General features: G+C 49.5%; 1 protein-coding gene across 1 annotated transcript in view; it reads right to left on the bottom strand.

The window, feature by feature from the left end:
* Nucleotides 1–2085: 2085 nt before the first annotated feature.
* AKAP1 (A-kinase anchoring protein 1) overlaps nucleotides 2086–20860 on the bottom strand; it is a 35928-nt gene continuing 17153 nt past the window's right edge. Inside the window, exons 2-11 of the mRNA XM_064367584.1 lie at nucleotides 16808–18464; nucleotides 13890–14023; nucleotides 11845–11971; nucleotides 11153–11280; nucleotides 8713–8890; nucleotides 7122–7272; nucleotides 6455–6522; nucleotides 4920–4993; nucleotides 4330–4392; nucleotides 2086–3184 (exon numbers count right to left, since the gene is read on the bottom strand). Coding sequence (XP_064223654.1) covers nucleotides 3083–3184; nucleotides 4330–4392; nucleotides 4920–4993; nucleotides 6455–6522; nucleotides 7122–7272; nucleotides 8713–8890; nucleotides 11153–11280; nucleotides 11845–11971; nucleotides 13890–14023; nucleotides 16808–18440 — 2658 coding nt within the window. The 5' untranslated portion in view covers nucleotides 18441–18464 and the 3' untranslated portion in view covers nucleotides 2086–3082. The remainder of the gene's footprint in view (nucleotides 3185–4329; nucleotides 4393–4919; nucleotides 4994–6454; nucleotides 6523–7121; nucleotides 7273–8712; nucleotides 8891–11152; nucleotides 11281–11844; nucleotides 11972–13889; nucleotides 14024–16807; nucleotides 18465–20860) is intronic.

Genomic DNA, 20860 nt, shown 5'->3' with positions numbered 1-20860 from the left:
GTGCAGAGAGGGAGAAGACAAGTGAACCACATATCGCCCAAGGCTCAAGGCATCTGCCTCGGTGACTCCTGCCACCTTTACCCACCTTCCACTGACCAGGATGAGTCCATGCCTGAGTCTAACATAAAACTAGGAGGTACAATCCTACTGTGAGGAAGACAGAATTTTTGGCAAGGAGACAGTCTACCAGAGATGCCCAGCCAAACTGCAAAAAGATAAATATGTTGATGTACAAGGTTTCATACATCCTCTGACAACAGCAAAAATTTCAGGGCTGGGTGCAGTGGCTTGTGTCTGTAATCCCAGCACTTTGGGGGCTGAGGCAGCGGGGATCACTTGAGGCCAGGAGTTCGAGACCAGCCTGGGCAACATGGCAAGACCCTATCTCTACCAAAAAGTGAAAAAACAAATTAGTTGGGTGTGGTGGCGTATACCTGTGTTCCCAGCTACTCAGGAGGCTGAAGAGGGAGGATCGCTTGAGTCAGGGAGTTCAAGGCTGCGATGAGCTGACTGTACACTGTACTCCAGCCTGGCACCTGGGCAGCAGGTTGAGACCCTGCATTTAAAGAAAAAAAAAAGCAGCAGGGAAGAGGGCAAGAAAGAAAAACAATAAATTCAATTACTTTACACACCTAATTTCATAGATTATACATAACGTTATACCAACTTGATAATGTGCATTATTTTCAAATACCAACAGAATATTTAGTATGGTCCCTTCCCTGCAAAATGATTCTGAAGTTCATCTGGAAAATTAAATGTGCAAAAGAACCTACAACTTGGCTGGGTGCGGTCGCTCACACCTGTAATCCCAGCACTTTGGGAGACCGAGGCAGGCAGATCATGAGGTCAGGAGTTCAAGACCAGACTGGCCAACATGGTGAAACCCCATCTCTACTAAAAAATAGAAAAATTAGCTGGGTATGGTGGCTCGTGCCTGTAATCCCAGCTACTTGGGAGACTGAGGTAGGAGAATTGCTTGAACCGGGACCAGGGAGGCGGAGGCTGCAGTGAGCCGAGATCGCACCACTGCACTCCAGCCTGGGCTAGAGTGAGACTCCATCTCAGAAAAAAGAACCTACAACTTTTTGAATAAGGAAGAACATAAATAAGGCTGTCAGCATCAGTGTGATGGTGATCAATGGAATAGTCCAGGCCATAAAAGTCTAAGTGTGTGGTGACTTTGGCCAAAGTCATGACACCCAATTCCTGCCAGGACTTAAATAGAGGCTAAGGCTAAGACTACAGGAGAGCTACCTGGGACCAAGACCTGTAGAAGCAGAGGGCATTGCTATGATTAAAATGCCTATGAGGTTGATACCATTATCTTACAGATGAGGGAAACATAAGCTATTAACCACACAGGTGAGAACCTGGACTGAGGGGAAGATGGGCACCTGACAATGGCCACAGCTCAGACTCATGGGGCTGTAGCCTTTGGCCAGGACAGAGAGGGGAAGGAGAGCAAGCCAGCTGGGCTGGAACTGGGAGGAGCTCCCAGGAGAGGGTGTGAGGTGGGGAGGGGAGGATACCTCCAGTCTGAATGACCCTCAGGCTATCTCACCTCTCTAGAGACTTGAGTTCAAGCACAACAACCCTGAAGCCAGAGGCCTTAAACGCAGAGAGACCAGGGAGGGGAGGGGGCGCGGGGCACTGGGGGTAGGCCTGGGCCGCAGTGATCAGTGCCTCTTTTAAGACGAGGAGCCGTTAAATTGAGGCAGTATCTTTTCCCATAACCTGTATTTTTTACATTCTCATCACTATAGTAGATTAAAAAACCTCATGGATCTATTAAGAATATACAACCAAAGAAGACACAAACCGTTCTGGAAGCCAGCGCTTTAAACTGAGTCTGGGTAGCTGATACGCAGTGAAGGAAGTCAGAGGACGCTTGGCTGCCACCTAGTGGGACAAGGAGATGAAAAGGCCAGATAGAAATTTCTGGCCAAACTGTCTTCAAATAACGGTGAGTCTCCTATAGAGGCGGTTGTGTGGGGCCTGTGATCCAGCTCGCCACACTTACCACGCCACTCTTCGCTCTCCACCCCCCAATTCTTCACCACTGGAAAAAAATGGACTCAAAGCTATAGTTCATACAATTGAAGATTTATGTAAGTTACTTAAGTCACTTATTTTTCAACTGCACAATGCTGAAGCCAGTCTAAAAAAGAATCAAACACACCACTGCAAGTTAATTCAATGAGTTCCTTTTTTTTTTTAAACAGATTTGTACAGCAAAAAATTCCCAATCACAGTCTCTACCCTACAGTCACCCGTCCAATGCACAGGAAGCCACAGGGGCCCTGGCCACAGGAACCAAGGTCGGCAGCTGACTGCAGAATTGACTTCTACTTACAGGTGACATGTGGCTGGAAAAATCTTGAGTTCCCTTTGTTCTCCAGTGTATCTTGTACAAAATATTACATTTGTTTAAACACATATTTACAGAGTTTGCACAAATAGAAAATGGTTACAAATTACAGCCAGGCTTGGCAGGATACCAGTTCCCCTCCCCACTGACCAAGGTCGGAGGTGTGATGACCATTTCATATTTACATTTGCAGTTTAAAAAGTCTGTGTTTAGAGACCTAGATGAAGTTTATAAAAACTGGTTCAAATGTCATCAATTCATGTATGTAAGCTGTACAAGTAGTGGATACCAATTAGTCCATTCATGTCTTGCTCCCTGAAGAAAGATTGTGAAGTAGAAGAAACCCTCTCAAGCAAGCAACATACATCCCTGGCCTGTGTGCCAGTTTGTTTGGTTTTTGCTGGGGAAGGATATAGAAGGAAGAAGAATAGAATGGAACAGGGGGAATAGGACAATCTGGTTGAGATTGCTTCTATTCCTTTTGTTTTTTTAAACAGTTGAGAACCAGGATCAGCCAGCTGGCTTGTTAAACACTATCCTTTGGCTTTGAGAAGAACCCATAGTTCCATCCTTTTCTCTCAGAGACGAAATGCTTCTCAATAGGCTACAGTATGGAGGAAGAAAGGACTTTCTGGAGACGACAATTTGTTATTCTGATGTTACTCTTTGACTTGAGTGCCAAGCCTAATTTCAACAGTGCAAAAAAGACTCTCAGGAAGCAGCATGGGGAACCGGGGGTCGAAGGCTTGCGTAGTAGCTGTCTACCCACTGGGCAAGGCCTCGCTCCACCAGGGACCGGTTTATCAACACCACCTGGAAAAGAAAGTTCCCTTAAAGCTTTGCACCTTGGGGCCATCTCCCAAGCCAACTTGAGTTCTCCCCTCTCCGATCACCAATGCAGGCAACAGACATACAAGAGTAACAGGGTAGACTGGGTGCAGTGGCTCATGCCTGTAATCCCAGCACTATGGAAGGCTGAAGCAGGTGGATCACCTGAGGTCAGGAGTTCGAGACCAGCCTGGCCAACATGGTGAAACCCCATCTCTAGGAAAAGTACAAAATTAGCTGGGCATGGTGGCAGGCGCCTGTAATCCCAGCTACTGAGGCTGAGGCAGAATCGCTTGAACTCCAGAGGCAGAGGGTGCAGTGAGCAAAGATCATGCCATTGCACTCCAGCATGGGCAACAAGAGCGAGGCTCTGTCTCAAAAAAAAAAAAAGAGTAACAGGGTGGGGGACATGGCTGATGTTCTAGTCAACAGGGTCATTTAAGTGTTCTGTTGCCTGCTGTGGCATGGGAATACACTTTTTTTTTTTTTTTTTTTTGAGACGGGATCTTTCCTTGTCACGCAGGCTGGAGTGCAGTGGTACAATCTTGGTTCACTGCAACCTCTGTCTTCCAGATTCAAGTGATTCTCCTGCCTCAGCCTCCCAAGTAGCTGGGATTACAGGTGTGCATCACTATACCCAGCCGATTTTTGTTTTTAGTGGAGATGGGGTGTCGCCATATTAGCCAGGCTGGTCTCAAACTCCTGAACTCAAGTGATCTGCCCTCCTCAGCCTCCCAAAGTACTGACATTACAGGCATGAGCCACCACACCTGGCCAGGACAGGCTTTTTAATATGAAGGACAGAAAAACCCAACAGATGGAAAGTCCCAGAAGGTCTCGCACAGGGTTTCTCCACCTCAGCACTACTGACATTTGGGGCAGGATAATTCTTTGCTCTGGGGGGCTGTCCTGAGTACTATGAGATGTTTAGCAGCATCCCTGGCCTCTATCCACTAGAGGACACTGACATCACCACCCCCAGTCAGGATATCCAAAGTGTCCCCTGGGAGGTGCTGGTCTATAGTCATTGCCTCTAATTAACTCAAGAGGAAACAAATCCCAGAACCAGCTCTAAATCAATCCACTACTTTGGGCCAGGAACACAGAAGGAAAAGAAGGGCAGAACTTACTTCATCTCCAACCACACTCCACAGTTGAATCAGAGGAAGACCAGTTGGACTGTAACTTGTCACCTGAGGAAGAGGGGGAAAAAAGTATTGATATGGTTTTGTGTCCCCACTCAAATATCATCTTGAAATGTAATCTCCATAATCCCCATGTGTCCAGGGAGAGACCTGGTGGGAGGTGATTGGATCATGGGGTGGTATCCCCATGCGGTTCTCGTGATAGTGAGTTCTCATGAGATCTGATGATTTTATAAGTATCTGACAGTTCCTCCTTCACTTACTCAGTGTCTCTTGCCCGCTACCATGTAGGATGTGCCTCTTCCCTTTCTGCCATAACTGTAAGTTTCCTGAGGTCTCCCCAGGCCTGCAGAACTATGAGTCAACTAAACCTCTTTCCTTTATAGATAACCCAGTCTCGGCTATTTCTTTATAGCAATATGAGAACAGACTAATATCAAGTACTGGCTATTTCATGCACCTTTCCTTAAATACTGTTGGTCAATCCAGGGCCAAGCCACAGGAGAAAGGCATTTAAAGGTCAGTTCCCAGGAACCTAGCCAACCTGCCTCCCCACACCCCCACTACCCACACACCTGAGCCAGTAGTGCTGTATTCCCTGTCATCTCGCTCATGGCGGCATCTGCTTCCGGTGAAAAGTGGTCATCATCTTCAGGAGGAAAAGGAAAAGCGGCATTTAGACTCTCACTAAGGCAAGGCACCCTTGTCACATACACAAGTTTCAGGAACATTCCAAGTAGAATGCTTCAGATGCTGTGAGATTTGAGAACTGCACTGGGGAGATCCACTCACCTCAGGGACAGAGCCTAGGCCTCCATATGACTCCCCGTGGATAAACTCAGGGCTGCTGCTGCATGCTGCCCACTGGAGTACAGACAACAGATGGACAGAAACGCTTGCCTTCACCACTACCACCACCAATACCACCAGCAGCAGCACCACCACCACCAACTCAGGTGCTGGCAATAGAGAGCACGTAGTATGTGTTCTTCCACCAAATTAGTAACACCAAGTGCTATCCCCACTTTATAGGAGAGAACACTCAGGCAAAGGTTGATTCCCGAAGGTCAACCAGCTCCCAAGTGGGAAGGTGGGAATGAAACCCAGACAGTTGGCCACAGAACTCAATAAGGGCAGCTACTCAGTGGGCAAGGCACTGCAGCAGCATTCAGCTTTGCTGGATTACAAAAGTTACATAGAACAACATATCCAAGGCAAGCGATGGTAAGGATGGGAGATGGGTTTATCAAGGAAGATCTGGGAAAATCTTATGAAGGAGAGTTTCAGCTGGGTCTGGATAGATCACTTAGATGGAGAGAAACAGAGAGAAAGGAAAGGCAACAGCAATAAAAGAAGCAAGACAAAGATCTTGCCCCAGCGCTTCCTCGGACCCAACTCTAGCTAGACTGTAGAGTTTCTAATGCATGCAACAGCTTAAGACAGGCAAAAAGAAGATCAGAAGGGGCAAACCTGGGGAGGGAGTGGGATGGGATGAACTGACTATCACCTACAAATAGAAAATTCCTAGCCATAAACAGCTGCCATTTCACTACCCTCTAGACACCAGATCCTGGATTTATGTAATTCTCACAGCCAGCATGAAAGACAGGTACCATTCCCATGTTCTGGGGTGAAAACTGAGGCTAAGTAATTTGGTCAAGATTTTGCCAATCCTCTTCCCTCTGTCAGTGCTTTTGCAGTCTAAGATACCAGATAGGATGTCCCCAATGTGCCCCTATGGAGTTATGGCCTGACTGAGCAGTTTCAGTGACCAGCACACCCTCAAACACCAGGGCTAAGACTCTGGGTCTGGACCATGATCTGGAAAGTGCCTTTGTTGGAAGCCCCTCAATGCCTGAGGTGTGAGTACAGACTAGAGCAGTGGACCTCAAAGGCTGTTCCATGGATCAGCAGCACTGGTCTCCCCTGGGAACTTGACAGCAATGTAAGTTCCTGGGCCTGAGCCCAGACCTATTCAATCAGAAACTCTCGAGTGGCAGCAACCTATGTTAGCGTAAGTCCTCCAGGTGAGAACGGAGGCTCTGAGAGAAAGGCCTACTCTCAACAACTGTTCTTCACAATCCCCCAAGCCAGAGGCCCCAGCTGTTACCTGACAGGGGCATCACGCTGTCCAGAAGGACTTCTGCTCCCTGAAACGGCAGGGTGACAAAGTCAGACCTGGAAAGGCAAGAGAGGAACAAGTTCAACGTGGACATGAAGGCTGACTCCACTCCAAGCCAGTATTTACCTTTGTACAGCGACACCTATAACCTAGGATGCAGCAGAGCAGAGAGTCTGTACTTCGCAGCAGGCCACAGCTCACAGCACACCCAAACACAGGCAGCTAGCCCCGCTGCAAGTCTGACCTCAGAGGGACTTCCTACAGCAAATTCCTAAAAAGGAGCCCACTTCACTTTTTTCCTTTTTTTTTGGTTGTAGAGATGAGGTCTTGCTATAGTGCCCAGGCTGGTCTTGAACTCCTGGGCTCAAGCGACCTTCCCAAAGCGCTGGGACTATAGGCATGAGCCATCACACCTGGCCCAGCTTCACTTTTGAAGGATGATGCTGGGGATTCTTCCATAACATGGGCCTTCTAGCTCAGTTTGGCTGAGGCAAGTAATCGAGTTTGTTTCTATCAGACTCTGCTAAAACACAGTAGGCAGCAGGAAGGAAGAACTAACCCTCACCCAAGGCCTGGCACAATTGAGCCAGCCACGCAGAGATGGCACATCCCAGAATGAGCAGGGCGTAGGCCTGTCTGAGGCGGCTCCACTCACCTGATTTGCCGGAGCACGTCTACCTTCACCCTCTTATATCCGCCATAGTCCACATATCGAATCTCCACTTCATTGGTCTCCTCGTAGGAGGCAACCACTTGGGCTCGCCACCAGGCCCCATCCGCACCAGGGGCGGCACAGATGACCATTACTGCAGGGCAGAGAGAGGAGTGTGTGGAACACCCGGTCCAGGGCAGGGCACCAAGGGCCACGTGGCCGCTACCCACCACCCTGCATTACCTCTCAGAGGCTTGCACCTCTGCAGTGCAGGGGACAGGAACAGCAATGGGCCCCAAGCAAAGCCTCCCTAGAGCCCAAGACCAGCCGAGCGAAGAACCTGGATGAGAGAAGTTCAGCCTAGCAAGTATGCCACCCCTGAAGCCATCCAGACTGAAAAGCAGTCAGTCTAGATCCATTGCTCTGAACTTACTGGGACCCAAGAGGGACGCAAATAGGAATAAACCAAGGAAATATAGACTCAGGAATGGGGGCCAGGACCAGCCTTACATTTAAGAAAAAGTCCCTGAAGAAACCAAGTGCTGCAGATCTAAGGATCCTTGTACCTAGGGTCTGCTCCAGCCCACAACTCAGATGGAGAGCTTGACCAGAAGGGGCCTCCTGGGCCTAAACCCCCTTCTTCTAGCCTTTGCCTCTGGAAAGTACTGAGAGCACCTGGGCAGCCACCCGGGATCAAAGGGCCACTAACCCACTGTGGGGAAGAGGCAGATGAGACCATGGAGTAAAGGTTCCCAGCAGCACCCCAACAGCTGCCCCAGGCTGGCCGGGATGAGAATCTGTGACATGAGGCTGACTGTGCTGGGTCCTGACCCTTAGAGAGAGCCCCTAGCTCTGGTTCAGTCTTTACTGCTGGGTTAAGGCAACTTTAGAGAAGCTGATGAAAACTAAGTTCTTATCCTTCCAAAAGGAAAAAATATACACAAAAAGCTACAGATCACTTCAAAAGGTTTTCTAATGAACTCAGGGACCCCACCCTCCTCTGGTGAGGAATGGGTGATGTTCTGACATTCCATCTTAAGGGCAACAAAGGTAATAATGACCAAGGCTGGGCTCAGACCCAAGATCCTGCTCACAGAGGCAAGTCACTTGACTTCCAAGGTCGGTTTTCTCATCAGTTAAATGGAGATGACTCAATCCACTGCATAGTCTTGCTGGACTTAGGGATTTTTTAATGATGACCAGTATATGCATCATGTGCCTTATATGTAACACATACAGTATTCAACACTAATTCCTGGAACAAGTGGGTATCACCCCCTTTAACGGATAATAAATAGGTGGGAGAAACTATGACACTGGTTTTAAGGGGAAAAAAAAACAAAAAATAGTAAGTGGCAGAGCTGGGATCTGAATTCCTGTGTCAAAACTCTACTCCAACACCCATCACTCCACCAGCCAGTGGACACCCCAGCTCTGCCTACCCAGGAAACCCACCCCAGCTACATCACAATGGCAAGAATTTGGATATGCTGCTTCCATGAAGGATCCCAGAAAAGCCTCCTCCTGATCAGGATCCAGGGCAAAACAGGCAACTCCAGGGCCCCCCTTCCCAGCCTGTCAGAGCACTGCTTACTTTCCACTGGGGTGGGCAAGGTGGGGATTCCAGGCTGAGAGTAGCAGAGGTACATCTGCTGGTCGAGGCTGCGCAGAGCATGGAAGGTAGGGTGTGTGTGCTGCTGCACAAACAGGTGTCCAGCGTTGACCTGGTTGACCACAATGACCTCCACGGTAATGCCATCAGGCAGCATGAGCTGTAGAGGGGAAGGAGCAGCGATCACTGAAATAATCCTTCTCATCTCATGTTTGAGTAAGTCCCGAGACCCAGGGGCAAGTCTCTGTCCTGGCATATCTTTGAAAAGGGCAACTCAAGGCAACATAGCACCCAGAAGGCAGAGGTTGAAGGACTACTTTGACAATAACTTTAAAGTGTTCAACACCCCTGTGGCTGTGTCCTGCAATACCAAGAGCAGCCATTAGGGGCAGCCTCACCTCAGGGCCAGGCAGAGAGGGTCTCGGATACTGGGCAACCAAGAACCAACTGCGGAGGCAGTGCTGGGCATTGCACAGGCCTGGACAGGGTCTACCTGCCAGTGTTGCCCTCCCTCCCACTTTTGTTGATGAATCTCTAAGACCCAGGGAGGGCAAAGACAGGAATGAGGTGACCACTGAGGTAGGTCACCTCAGTAGGCAGGCCCTCAGGCCTTTCAGCCAACTCCTGTGGATTGGCAGCTGACCCCAGGAGCCTGTGGTCTGACAGTATCTATCACCCGAGAGAAAGCAGTGGCCTCAGGTCAGGTCTATGGTCAAGCTCTAGTAGAGTCTGCATCCTGTTTGCTCTCCCTCCTACTGCTTTATCCTCTGTTGTTCCAAGTCCTGGTCCTATTCTCAACATTCCATAGACACCCCCAATTCATTCCACTTTGGGACTTGGAATGCAGGTTTCCTTAGTGGCCAGACTCCATATTAAAGGTCCTAGAAGAGGCCACCACTATTCTCTAAAAGACTTGTCCTTAACACTGGCTCCCCAATGCCAAGCTACAAGCAACATCTAAGGGCTCCAGACAGTCGGGCATCTATTCTACCTTCCAGCCAGGTGGTCACAAGGGAAAGAGCTTCTGGCTAAGAGTCCTGGCCCTGTCCCCGGAGGTTCAGAGGTATCTGGAATCATCCCTCCAGTCCCACTGAGCCAAGCAGAGTACCAAGAAAGAAATCATCTGTACAAACCAATCTATTTAAAAAAGAGAGTGAGGGGCTGGGCGCAGTGGCTCACACCTGTAATCCCAGCATTTTGGGAGGCCAAGGCAGGTGGATCACCTGAGGTCAGGAGTTCGAGACCAGCCTGGCCAACATGGTGAAACTATGCCTCTAATAAAAATACAAAACTTAGCCAAGTGTAGTAGTGCATACCTGTAATCCCAGCTACTCGGGAGGCTGGGGCAGGAGAAATGCTTGAACCTGGTAGGCGGAGGCTGCAGTGAGCCACAATTGTGCCACTGTACTCCACCCTGGGCAACAGAGTGAGACTGTCTAAAAAAAAAAAAGAGTTGAGTCCAGGACCGAGCCTCTTGGGAAGAAACTCTTGATTCAGGAGTAAAGCATAAAGTGGGGTTCGGCCCACTCTCAAATATCCACAGGAAAAAGACATCCCAATCCTCTCCCTCCAGCACAAGGGTCTTTGGAAAGGGGAAAATACAAAACTGAACTGCCTACCATCCTTAAAAAACTAATAATAATAATAATAATAATAATAAAAGCCCAGGAGGGCAATTTCCTTGGAGAAGCACAGTCAGCCCATCTGTGTAAAATGCAGTCCACAGTCTTTGGCCCACAGAACTCTGTAATTATAAGCTCAGTGAGAGGAAGCCCAACCAGGGCCAGAGGCACGCTGCAAGATACGGGTGACAGTCCTGAGACACCCTGCAGCCAGCAGCACACAGGGGCCCTGGAGATGGTAGCTCTTCCCTCTGCCAAACTCCTGAGGCAACCTCCGAGTCACTGGACTTCTGGGCCTGGTGGGGAGTAGTGACTCCTCTCTATTTAGGTACCTCCTGGGGTGCGGAAGGGGGAAGGGGAAGGAGATCCTTCACCAGGGCCACTGCTAAGGCCTGACTCAACCAAAAGAAAGAATAAGCACCATCCAAACCTATGATTCTACTCCCACCCCCCAGGTCTCAGGTGCTGAATGGCAACCCTGGACACAGCCAATCTCCTGGCTGAACTACATCATCCATTCTAAGCAAATGCCTAGAAAATGTAAAAGGTGCCCAGGCAGCAGAGCCGGGGAAAGTGGTCCCCCCACGTGGGGACTAAGAGGCCTCTGGTTTCCATCAGCACTGCCAGCACCTAACTCTTGTCCCCAGAAAAGAGGCCCATAGCAGAAGCGACCAGTGGAGGCCAGAGGAGAGAGGGCACAGGCACTCACGTGCCCTTAGCCTTCTTAGCCTGAATCTGGCGAGTTTCTTGTTTGGGGTAGATTTTGGGGGAAGACGCAGGAAGTCCAGGAGCATGCTCACCCAGGACGTCATTGGCAGAGAAGGCAGCGCCAGCGAAGGCAATGGGGGAGCGTAGATATTCGTGAGGTTCAGCTCCTTGAACTTCTTCCCAATCAAGGTCAGTGCTTTGTCTACATGATGCTGAGAGCCTAAGTAGGGGATGGAGTAGGACACACAATCACTGTAAGAGGAGAGTCACACACACACTCACAAAAACTTAGCCACATACCCCACTCCATGGGACTGTGCATAGAGTTCATGTGCATCTTTGAGGTACCAAAACACTTAAGCTCTGCTTTAGGAAGAAAGGCATCTAAACCTTTCAAATGATACCTCTGCCATTATGGTCAATGCTTTCAATGCAACAGGAAGAGGCAGGCTGCTTGGAAAAGGCCAAAGGGGAATTGCACACAGGGTGTGCAAGTGGAGAGAAGCCCTCATGGGGTGGTGGGCACTATGAACCCAGGACCCCGGCCCTGCCCAACCAAGCACCCTTACTTCTCCCGGCCAAAGACCAGAGGAGGGAGGGACCCGAGTCTCCTGTGGGCACCTGAACTGGGGGAAAGGCTGTATGTAAGACACCCAATGCTCTCTTCCCTGCGAGAAGAAGCGGGGTTTCCTACTCCAAAAGGATAGCAATTGAAACTCAGATGCTACTGACTTCCATTTAGTATTTTAGGGAAAAGGTGATACAAACAGCAGATGCCGCTGACCTTCTATGTGGCAGATCTGGACACTCTGGGTGTAAGGCAGGGTTGAGATGTAGATCTTGGCACCAGACGTTTGCTTCAGAAAACTCACATACCGCCCTTGCTTGCCTATTAGCCGACCGACTAAGTGCTTCCAGAAAGAGAAAAAGAGATGAGAGGGTTAACGGAAAACCAATTCCCTGGACACCCAAAGACCTACTTCTGTTTTACACAAGATCATACTCAAACATATTTGCTGTTACCATGTCAGCATTTATTTTCCAGGACTATTCTAAGCACTTACATTTACTCATAGTACCTATGAAACAGATAACTTTACCACCATTCAGTAGATGGGGAAACAAGCCCAGAGAAGCTAAGGAACTACTTAAGGTCACACAGCTGCTAACCAAGCAGTCTGGCTCCAGGACCCAGCAGTCCCCCCCGTTCATCCCAACAATGTGGCCCAGACACAGAAAGCTACAAAGGCAGTAGCGTCTTCTCCTCTAAAATCCACGCTGAGAAGTTTCACCAGCACACGATTTCTTGCACCCCTTTCCCTCAAGTCTACTCAGATTCAAAGATAAAGGAGTTCCATTTGAAATGAAGGTTTGACAGGCGCGGTGGCTCACACCTGTAATCCCATCACTTTGGGAGGCCGAGGTGGGTGGATCACGAGGTCAAGAGTTCAAGACCAACCTGGCCAAAACGGTGAAACCCTGTCTCTACTAAAAATACAAAAAAATTAGCTGGGCATGGTGGTGGGCGCCTGTAATCTCAGTCACTTGGGAGGCTGAGGCAGATAATTGCTTGAACCCAGAAGGCAGAGGTTGCAGTGAGCCAAGATCACGCCACTGCACTCCAGCCTGGGCGACAGAGTGAGACTCCATCTCAAAAAAAAAAAAAGAAAAGAAAGAAAAAAGAAGGTCTAAAACCCTTTTTTTTTTTTTTTTTGAGATGAGCACGAGGCATGCAGGAGTGCCCAGTGCGCCAGAGTTCAAGGCAGACAGAAGCAGCCAAACTTAGCCCTTAAGTAAGATGAGCTCCCACACAACCCCCAACGACCCCTCCCAGCAGAGCTACTGGGGACATGGTCCCTTCCTCAGGCACAGCCTTTCTCATCATGCCCTTTGTAACCACTGAAGGAAAAGCAGGCAGGAGAGGTAACAGGGTCCCCAGAGAGGAAAGTACCAAGAGAGCTTGCAACCCAGAGTCAAAACAGCCACTCTGACCCAGAGTTCAGACCAAGCCAAGTCTCCACCTGAGCACAGAGCTGAGGGCCCTGGGAGAATGTGGTCTGACAATTATTTCTGAGCCCCAGAGATAAACATCAAGATCAAGCTAATACGTTGTAAGCTCTAACAGCAAGAAGCTCAAAACCACTTAAGCGCTCAGGAATGGGGGACTGATGAAGTAAACTGACATTCACACAATGAATAATGCAGTTAAAATTACATTTTCAAAGAATAACACATGAAAATTAAATTGTTAAATATTTAAAGTATTAATTAAAGCGACATAATCTCAGTTTTGTTTAAAAACCACAGGGTGCAAGATGAGAAGGAAATAAAAGTCTTTCACAGTCACTCTCAGGGGTAGGATTAGAGCTGATTTTTATTTTCTGCATATATTTCTATACTTTTCAAGTTCTCTAAAATATGGATTTATGCTTTGCTCAATTACAAAATATACTTTATATTGGAGCACTTGAGCAGAGCTCAGTGAAGGGATTCTGGCTGGCCCCCACGGCCTTGGTGTGTTTTTTTTTCCAAATAGATCTGAGCCCCAGAATATCCAAGAACCACTCCCAAGGGAGATACACAGGCCTGCGAATTTGAGAAGTACAAGAATAAGAAGCTCCTGGAGGCAGCTGGAGGAATTCCACATTGCAGGAAGCTCTCTGAGCCTTGGCAAAGTGCAGTGTGTCCTTTCCCTGCAGCCTCTGGCTGACCCGGGGCCCATTCTGGCTTACTGTCCCCTCTCCCGGCCTCCTCCCCCAGGTCTAATGGCCCTGGCCCCAGGGAGCTTTGAGCTTACCACGGAACCAGCCTGGGGGACGCCGCCCCTACCTTTGGCACCTCGATCTCCCAGATGATGAGGTCGACCTTCTTAGGGTTGGAGCCTGCCTGGGCATTCTGGACGCTCTCAGTCTTCTTGAGACCACAACAGCTATCCATGGAATCCATGCTGTTCCTGTCAGAACCTGCAGGGGAGGGAGCAGCAGGCATGCGCACACACAGACCCCAGCTCAGAGCAGCCAGTAACCCAGAACTTCCCAAACTCACATTCCCGGAGGCCCTGCCCCACACCCGCTCCTCAAGCTTGGCAGGTGACTGTCAACTTACAGTCTAGAAGGCTCAGAACAACCCCAATGAAAGGAGGACTGGGGGTGTCGATACACCTAATTTTAGCCTGTCACTTACAGTCCCACTTGCTTAATTGGCAGCCGCACCCAGCCACAGCTGCTGGAGCAGAGACACAAGTGGTGAACTGGGAAGACATAGACTGTGCCCAGGGAAGGGGAGCCCACAGGGCAGAGGAGGAGACATGCTTGAGGTCCTCATGGTCCTAGGAGCCAGACCGATGACCACAAACACCTTGACACCCTATCCCAGCCCCTCAGACCAAGGGTCGGTCTCCTGTCCCCAAGGCCCAGGTCACAGGTACTGGCCTTCAGCCAAGCAGAGCTAGACAAAGTCCTCACTGGCCTGCCTGAGGGCCCCATTCTTATATTTAGCAGGGACCTGCTGGTTCCTCTGCTAGATGTGGACAAAAGAAAGAGTGTGCAACTCTGAACACTCTTCTGGCTCAAATAATCTTTTGGTCAAAAGACTGAGACAAAGCTCATGCCCAAGAAATCCCAATGGGAACAGAGATCTGGTCTTGACTTGAGCTCAAGAGTATGCCAAAGGGACTGTCACAAAAAAGCGCGTCCAGATCAGCTTGAGAGAAGTGGCCCCCCTGGCTTAAATATGGACGACTCAATCACCAGAAACAGATCACTCCTGAGAGTATGCCAGTTAGGTTTCTACATGGTTTCTCCAAACCCTGGGCAGAGTCCTTTGCCAAGCAACCCACACACTGGATGCAGAGAACTAAGGCCCAAGAGATTCTGCTCCCAGGTAATGGAGAATCACCTTCAAAGTGACTTCCCCCCTCACACTAGGGGCTTAGAACAGGATTCATGCAGGGAAAGGTAGCCCTTCTGGGGGAAGACTGCTTGGTCAGCCTGCCGGAAGCACAACAGACTGACGAGGGTTGGGGAAGGGGCCGGGACCTCTGCTTACTCACAGCCCTCAGCCTCTGTCCCACAGAATGGGACTGGCTAACACCTGCCATCCCGAGGGCTCCCAGCAGTGGCTCAGAATCACACCAGGGCTCTAGCAGGCTGCACTCAAAGGTCAGCTTCCAGCTCCCTCAGTGGGGTGGTCCCTGGACCCTTCTCAGCTTCAACTTCTTCACATACAAAGCAGGGCTGACATGAGGGTGCACGTGAGGCACCAACCTAGTGCTTGGCACCCACTGCGTGCTGGTGGACAGTATTATCTGACTTCTGCCCACCATCCCTAAACCTCCCTGCCCATCACCATGGCTAGGGTCGAGCCTAAACTCAGAAGATTTCAACAGGTCTAGGTAGCTACTACTATCCATCTAGCATTGGCAGGCAAGGCTGCAGGGCTTGTTAATTCAGCTGAGGGGCAATAAGCAAAGGGAAACTCCTTCATTCTTAAATAAAATAAAAATCACCCATTTAGATGCAATATTTTAAGACACATTTAAACATCCCTAGATTAGGAGGTATCGTATAGTATCTTGCCTTCTATAATCATGACTGGCAGCACTTTTTTCTTTCCAAGGTACATAAAAACAGCAGTGTCTTAACAGCATCTTCGAGATGACAAAATGTAGTGTGTGGTACGAACCAGATGCTGCTGAAAGTAGTAAAATTCCCCGTAAATATTCCCAACCTTCCTGGAGCTGAAATGGGAGGGAATGACTCTAGGACAGACAAGTGAGTGAGAGCCACTTGGGATATTCATGGCCTCTCTCCGTGAGATAAATGAAAACACCCCAGGGTGGCTGTAGAAGCAGGGCCAGGAGCTGCTGACCTGTAAGTTAGCAGTCTGAGCTGTCTACGCTGGGGTCAGCACTCGAAAACCCCAGGACACCTTGTTATCAAAGGGCCCCGCTTTCTTGGGGGTGGAGCTGCAGCTGCACAGAAAGAAAATTGCTGAGGTCTCTGCAAAGGTGACAGCAACAACTAAGGAAGCTCAAGCCTCCCACAAGTGTTCAAAGCTTCGGCCATTCTTTGGGCACTTACCCTGTAAGAGCTTCTGGAGAAGGAAAGCAGGTGAAGACATGGGAACAAGCACATGATTAAAAGGAAATAAACCATTCAAAACACTCACACCCATACTTGGTACTCAAGGGAAGTAAAGCTAAGTGGGGCTCTCCATTAAAACACACGCACACGCACATGCACACGCACACGCACACATACACACAAAGAGGGTAGTGTTTAAAAAAGAAAAAAACGAAGGGCTGGGTGCGGTGGCTCACACCTATAATCCCAGCACTTTGGGAGGCCAAGGGCAGAAGGATCACTTGAGCCCAGGAGTGCGAGATCAATCTGAGCAACACAGAAGACTCCATCACCACTAATATAATGATAACTTTAAAAAAAGGCACACTAATGTTAATCAGTGAGCCCAACTTCAAGCTAGTTCCTTGGGAAGAGCTCACTGGGGAAGGTCACTGGCTGGGGAACCAAGTTACAGCTTCTGTGACTTTGGGTTTCAGGGCAATCTAACTTCTCAGTTACCCACCAGCTCTACACTATGCCCAGCTCTCTGCAGGTTGCGACAAAGAGCTGAACAGCACCATGACTTTGCTGCACAAGTAGCAGAAGGGAGAGGCAGACCCGCAGCCTTTCTCCAAGAAATACTGGGAGTGCCCCATCCTCTGCATGAACCCGAGACCCTCCTACCTCCTGAATGATCTGCTTCTGCATCCATGGTCCATCCATCCTCAGCCCCTAAGTCTGACAACTCCTCCTTCAGCACCCCATTGCTGAAGGGCACAGTACTTTCTGGCAGTGGCGGGGTGATAGCCTTGTCCCTGGGACTTGAGCTGGTCTCTGTGCAAGAGTCTTCAATCCCTGAAGTGCTGAGAGAATCTGAGCAGTGTCCTGGGGAAGCCACCAAAGGGATATCTTGGCTACTGTCTGACATGCAGGTGACACAGGTGGCATCTTCCACCAGAATGCTCACCCCGTCCGGCGACTCTCCACAGGGGGTGGTCGGTGGCGGGCAGGGGGCCAGGGAGATGTGGTATGCGGAATTCTTTGGCTTACTGTCCTTGGTGGGGCTGGACAGAGGGCTGTTCAGACAGCTCACGTAGGTCTTTGGTGGTGGTGAGCCCTCTGCCGGGAGGCCTGATGACAGGAAGGCAGCATCCGACAGGGCAGCAGCTGCCTCTGCTGTGGCAGGCTCTGCAGTGTCTGGGCCCAAGACAGTTTTCTGGTGAACTGCGACACAGCTCTCTTCCTTCTGTCCTTGGAGTTGACTGGCCGAGGCCTGATGCACATGACCTGCAACCTCGCTCACCGCGGTGGCCAGCACCTGTTCGGTTGCTTCTGAGATCACTTGGGAGATTATGTGGAAGGCAGCCTGCTCAATCTTCTCATTTCTATCCAAGCTATCCTCACTGCCCAGTTCTCCCTCAACACCTCTGTCCTGGACTTTGCCATCTGTGACTGGGGGTGCTGGTGCCTCATCGCCCTTCGCCAGCTCTGTGTGAGCCAACTCGATGAGGCTACTTGGCAACTTCTCTACTACATACTCTTCCTTCTGCACCAGCCCCGCCACCTGCGGTGGGCCGCTCTTCCCCTTCTCTTCTTCCCCTGCTAAAGGGGCCAGGCTGGGGGCCTTGCTGTTCTCCAATTCTAAGACATGCTCCCGAGACAACAGACCTTCTTCAAGCACATTTTCCCCCAACACAGCATCACCAGTCCCTTCAGCCCCACCAGTCTCTCTTGCCCTCTCCCCAGAGCCATGCTTCTCTCCAGGGGCTGCAGGGTGGCCTGGCTGGCCCCTCCCTGGCACCCTGCTGAACAAGGACTCTTGCTTACACACCTCAGTTGCTTCGTGGGGGAATAGTAGACCCTTTGCAGATGAAAGGGGGCACTCTAGAGGAAGTGACTTGGCTTCGCCACTTGTCAGGGCTAGCTCCAGCTTTGCACTGTCGTCTCTGCGTGTTCCTGGTCGCAATCTCATGTCTGTGGTGTTAGGAAGGCTGCCTGAGGACTCTGATTTTCGGCAAGGTGGGTGTGTCCGCAGCAACGCTGGGGGCTCTGCAGGCAGCTTGTTCAAGGTGGATGGCTCCTTTTCTGGCGGTTGTGTGACACTGAGGGCTGTGGATGCTACTTCAGGATGGACATCTTCCACGGGGAGAGGTTCCCTGATGGCAGGGTCAGCCCTCAGCTGCACAGCACCGGCCTCCACCTGCTCATCATGACTGCTGACGTGGCCTTTTTTACGAGAGAAAAACCACCACCAGCCAAGGAGCATCAGCATCCCAGGCAACGCCAAGGGGAATAGCGAACGGAACTGGATTGCCATGCTGGAGGTCTGAAGTAATTACACCTGGGGAGAGCAGATGAGCGGGGAAGAGGGATGTTATAGAGCCAGGTAAGAGGATACTCTGGTGACCACACACGCAAGACAGTCAATAGGGTAAGGCTGGAGCCATCTCCCCCACCTTCCCCACCCTCCAGGAGGAGCACACCTCTCAGCCTGTACCAGCCCACTCTCTGTGTGAACCACTGTGGGTGAGTGGCCAGGAAGAGACATCTTCCTCTGCATGCTCCCTCAACTCATGCACCCACTTGAAACAAACAGAGCATTCTGTTCTTTAACCCAAATCCCTCCCTTCCTCACTTCATGATGCCAAATTCTCCCGATGTTCCCCAAAGGGGCTGGCTCTGCCCAGTGTGGCTCCATTCTCTAAACTCGCAGAACATTTTTATCTATCAAGTGGCGTCCGAGCATTTCAAACCCCCATGGAATCCACAAGTACATGGGTCCCTCATATCTACCCACAAAATCATGAGTCAATGAACTGGCACTCTGTTACTCAGCAATTAGAGATGGTGAGAACAAAGGAGGAATAAAGTTTCAAATGGCTAAGGAGATGGGTGAGGGACCAACACAAGACACTGCGGCATGAAGGTCCAGGTCAGACTTGGAGGACTGAAGTACAGGCGGTCCCTGATCTTCCATGGCTCAACTTACAATGTCTCAACTTTACAACGGTGTGAAAGCGATATCCATTCAGTGGAAACTGTACTTTCACTTCTGTATTCTGATCTTTTCCTGGACTAGCCATACGCGATGTGACACTCTCTCACGATGCTAGCTCCCAGCCGGCCACTTGGTCACACGTGCACAACTGGTACTCCAGAGTGGACTGTGTTGCTAGGTGATTCTGCCCAACTGTGGAATAATGTGAGTGTTCTCCGCTCATTTAACGTAGGCGAGGCTAAATTATGGTGTTCATAGGTTGGGTGCATTCCATGTATTTATTTTCGATTGATGATATTTTCAGCTTACAATGAGTCTACCAGGATGTAACCCCACTGTAAGCCGAGGAGCATCTATGGTGTCGTGGGGTCAGTGAGGGTGTCCTAGGGCCCCACACTGTGTAGTCTGGACTTTATCCTGTAGACAACAGAGAACCAGCATAGGTCTGCAAGGCATTCACACCAAATGGTTTCTAGAAGGCAATTCTGGGAACAGGATGAAACGTGTACAGAGGCCAGGTGCAGTGGCTCAGTTTGTAATCCCAGAACTTTGGGATGCTGAGGCGGGCCAATCACCTGAGGTCAGGCGTTCAAGACCAGCCTGGGTAACAAGGTGAAACTCCATCTCCACTAAAAATACAAAAATCAGGGTGGTGGCAGACGCCTGTAATCCCAGCTACCCACGTGGCTGAGGGAGGAGAATCGCTTGAACAAGAGAGATGGAGGTTGCAGTGAGCCAAGATCACTGCACTCCAGCCTGGGCGACAGAGCAAGACTCCATCTCAGAAGAAAAAAAGAAAAAGAAAAAGACAAGTATATCGAGCAGAAGGAACCTAGAAACCTAAGTCAGTTAGGTCTAAACAAGGAGAAATGGTAAGGGCCGAGAAGAAGGCAACAGACACGTAAAAGGGATAGAAAACTCAATTTTTCCTCATCTGTAAGATGGGGACACAGCTCTTAATGGATGGTTGGTATAAGGATAAGCTGAGATATAGAAAGTTCTTTGCAAAGCAGGGTTAATGCTCATTGAAGGTATATGACAGGCTTATTCTAGAACACTTAAACTCAATGCTTCCTATGCCAACAAACTTTAAATCTCTCTGCCAATGTAATGTCTTTTTAAAACCGAAAGTCCTTTAACTGACAAGCTGAATTACACCTTATTTGGGTTTGTTTTCTTTTAGAGATAACAAATGTACATGTTTTTACAACTCATATTGGTTTAATTGACTTATGTTAATGTTTTCTGGCAGAACCAGAGCATCAATACTTTTTAAAGCTCCCTGAGTGGTTGTAATTTCCAGCCAAGGCTGGGAACCGCTACTCTAGGACTCTGCTTCTGAAAGTGTGATTCATGTACCAGAGATCGCACTTGAATATCAACCAGGGACCTTGCAGATACCTCAGTCTCACCTCAGACCTGCATTTTAACAAGACCCCTAGGGGATTCAGAAGGGCCTTACAGTTTGTGAAGGAATACTAGGAGGTGTCTTCTGCCCCTAAACTGATGAAGTGGGAGGGAGTGGTAGTGAGAAGGTCACCTTCATTTGAAAGTCCCTATGTTTATAAATAAACTTTCTTACCGATATTTGAAGCAGGAGCAATGCAGGGCTAGGCAGTGGTCAGGGGTAAGACTTTGTATCAATTCCTCAGGGAGGAAACTTAGACAATGATACCATATTGCTTCAAATTCAAACACAGAACCTTGCTAGATTCTTTCCCTTGTATCACTTAATCCTC

This window comes from Aotus nancymaae, unplaced genomic scaffold, assembly GCF_030222135.1.
Source record: "Aotus nancymaae isolate 86718 unplaced genomic scaffold, 86718_ANA_hifiasm-v0.15.2.pri h1tg000072l, whole genome shotgun sequence".
NCBI classification, from domain to species: domain Eukaryota; kingdom Metazoa; phylum Chordata; class Mammalia; order Primates; family Aotidae; genus Aotus; species Aotus nancymaae.
The sequence above is the reverse complement of the archived record's forward strand: the minus strand, read 5'-3'. Positions and strand labels throughout refer to the sequence as shown.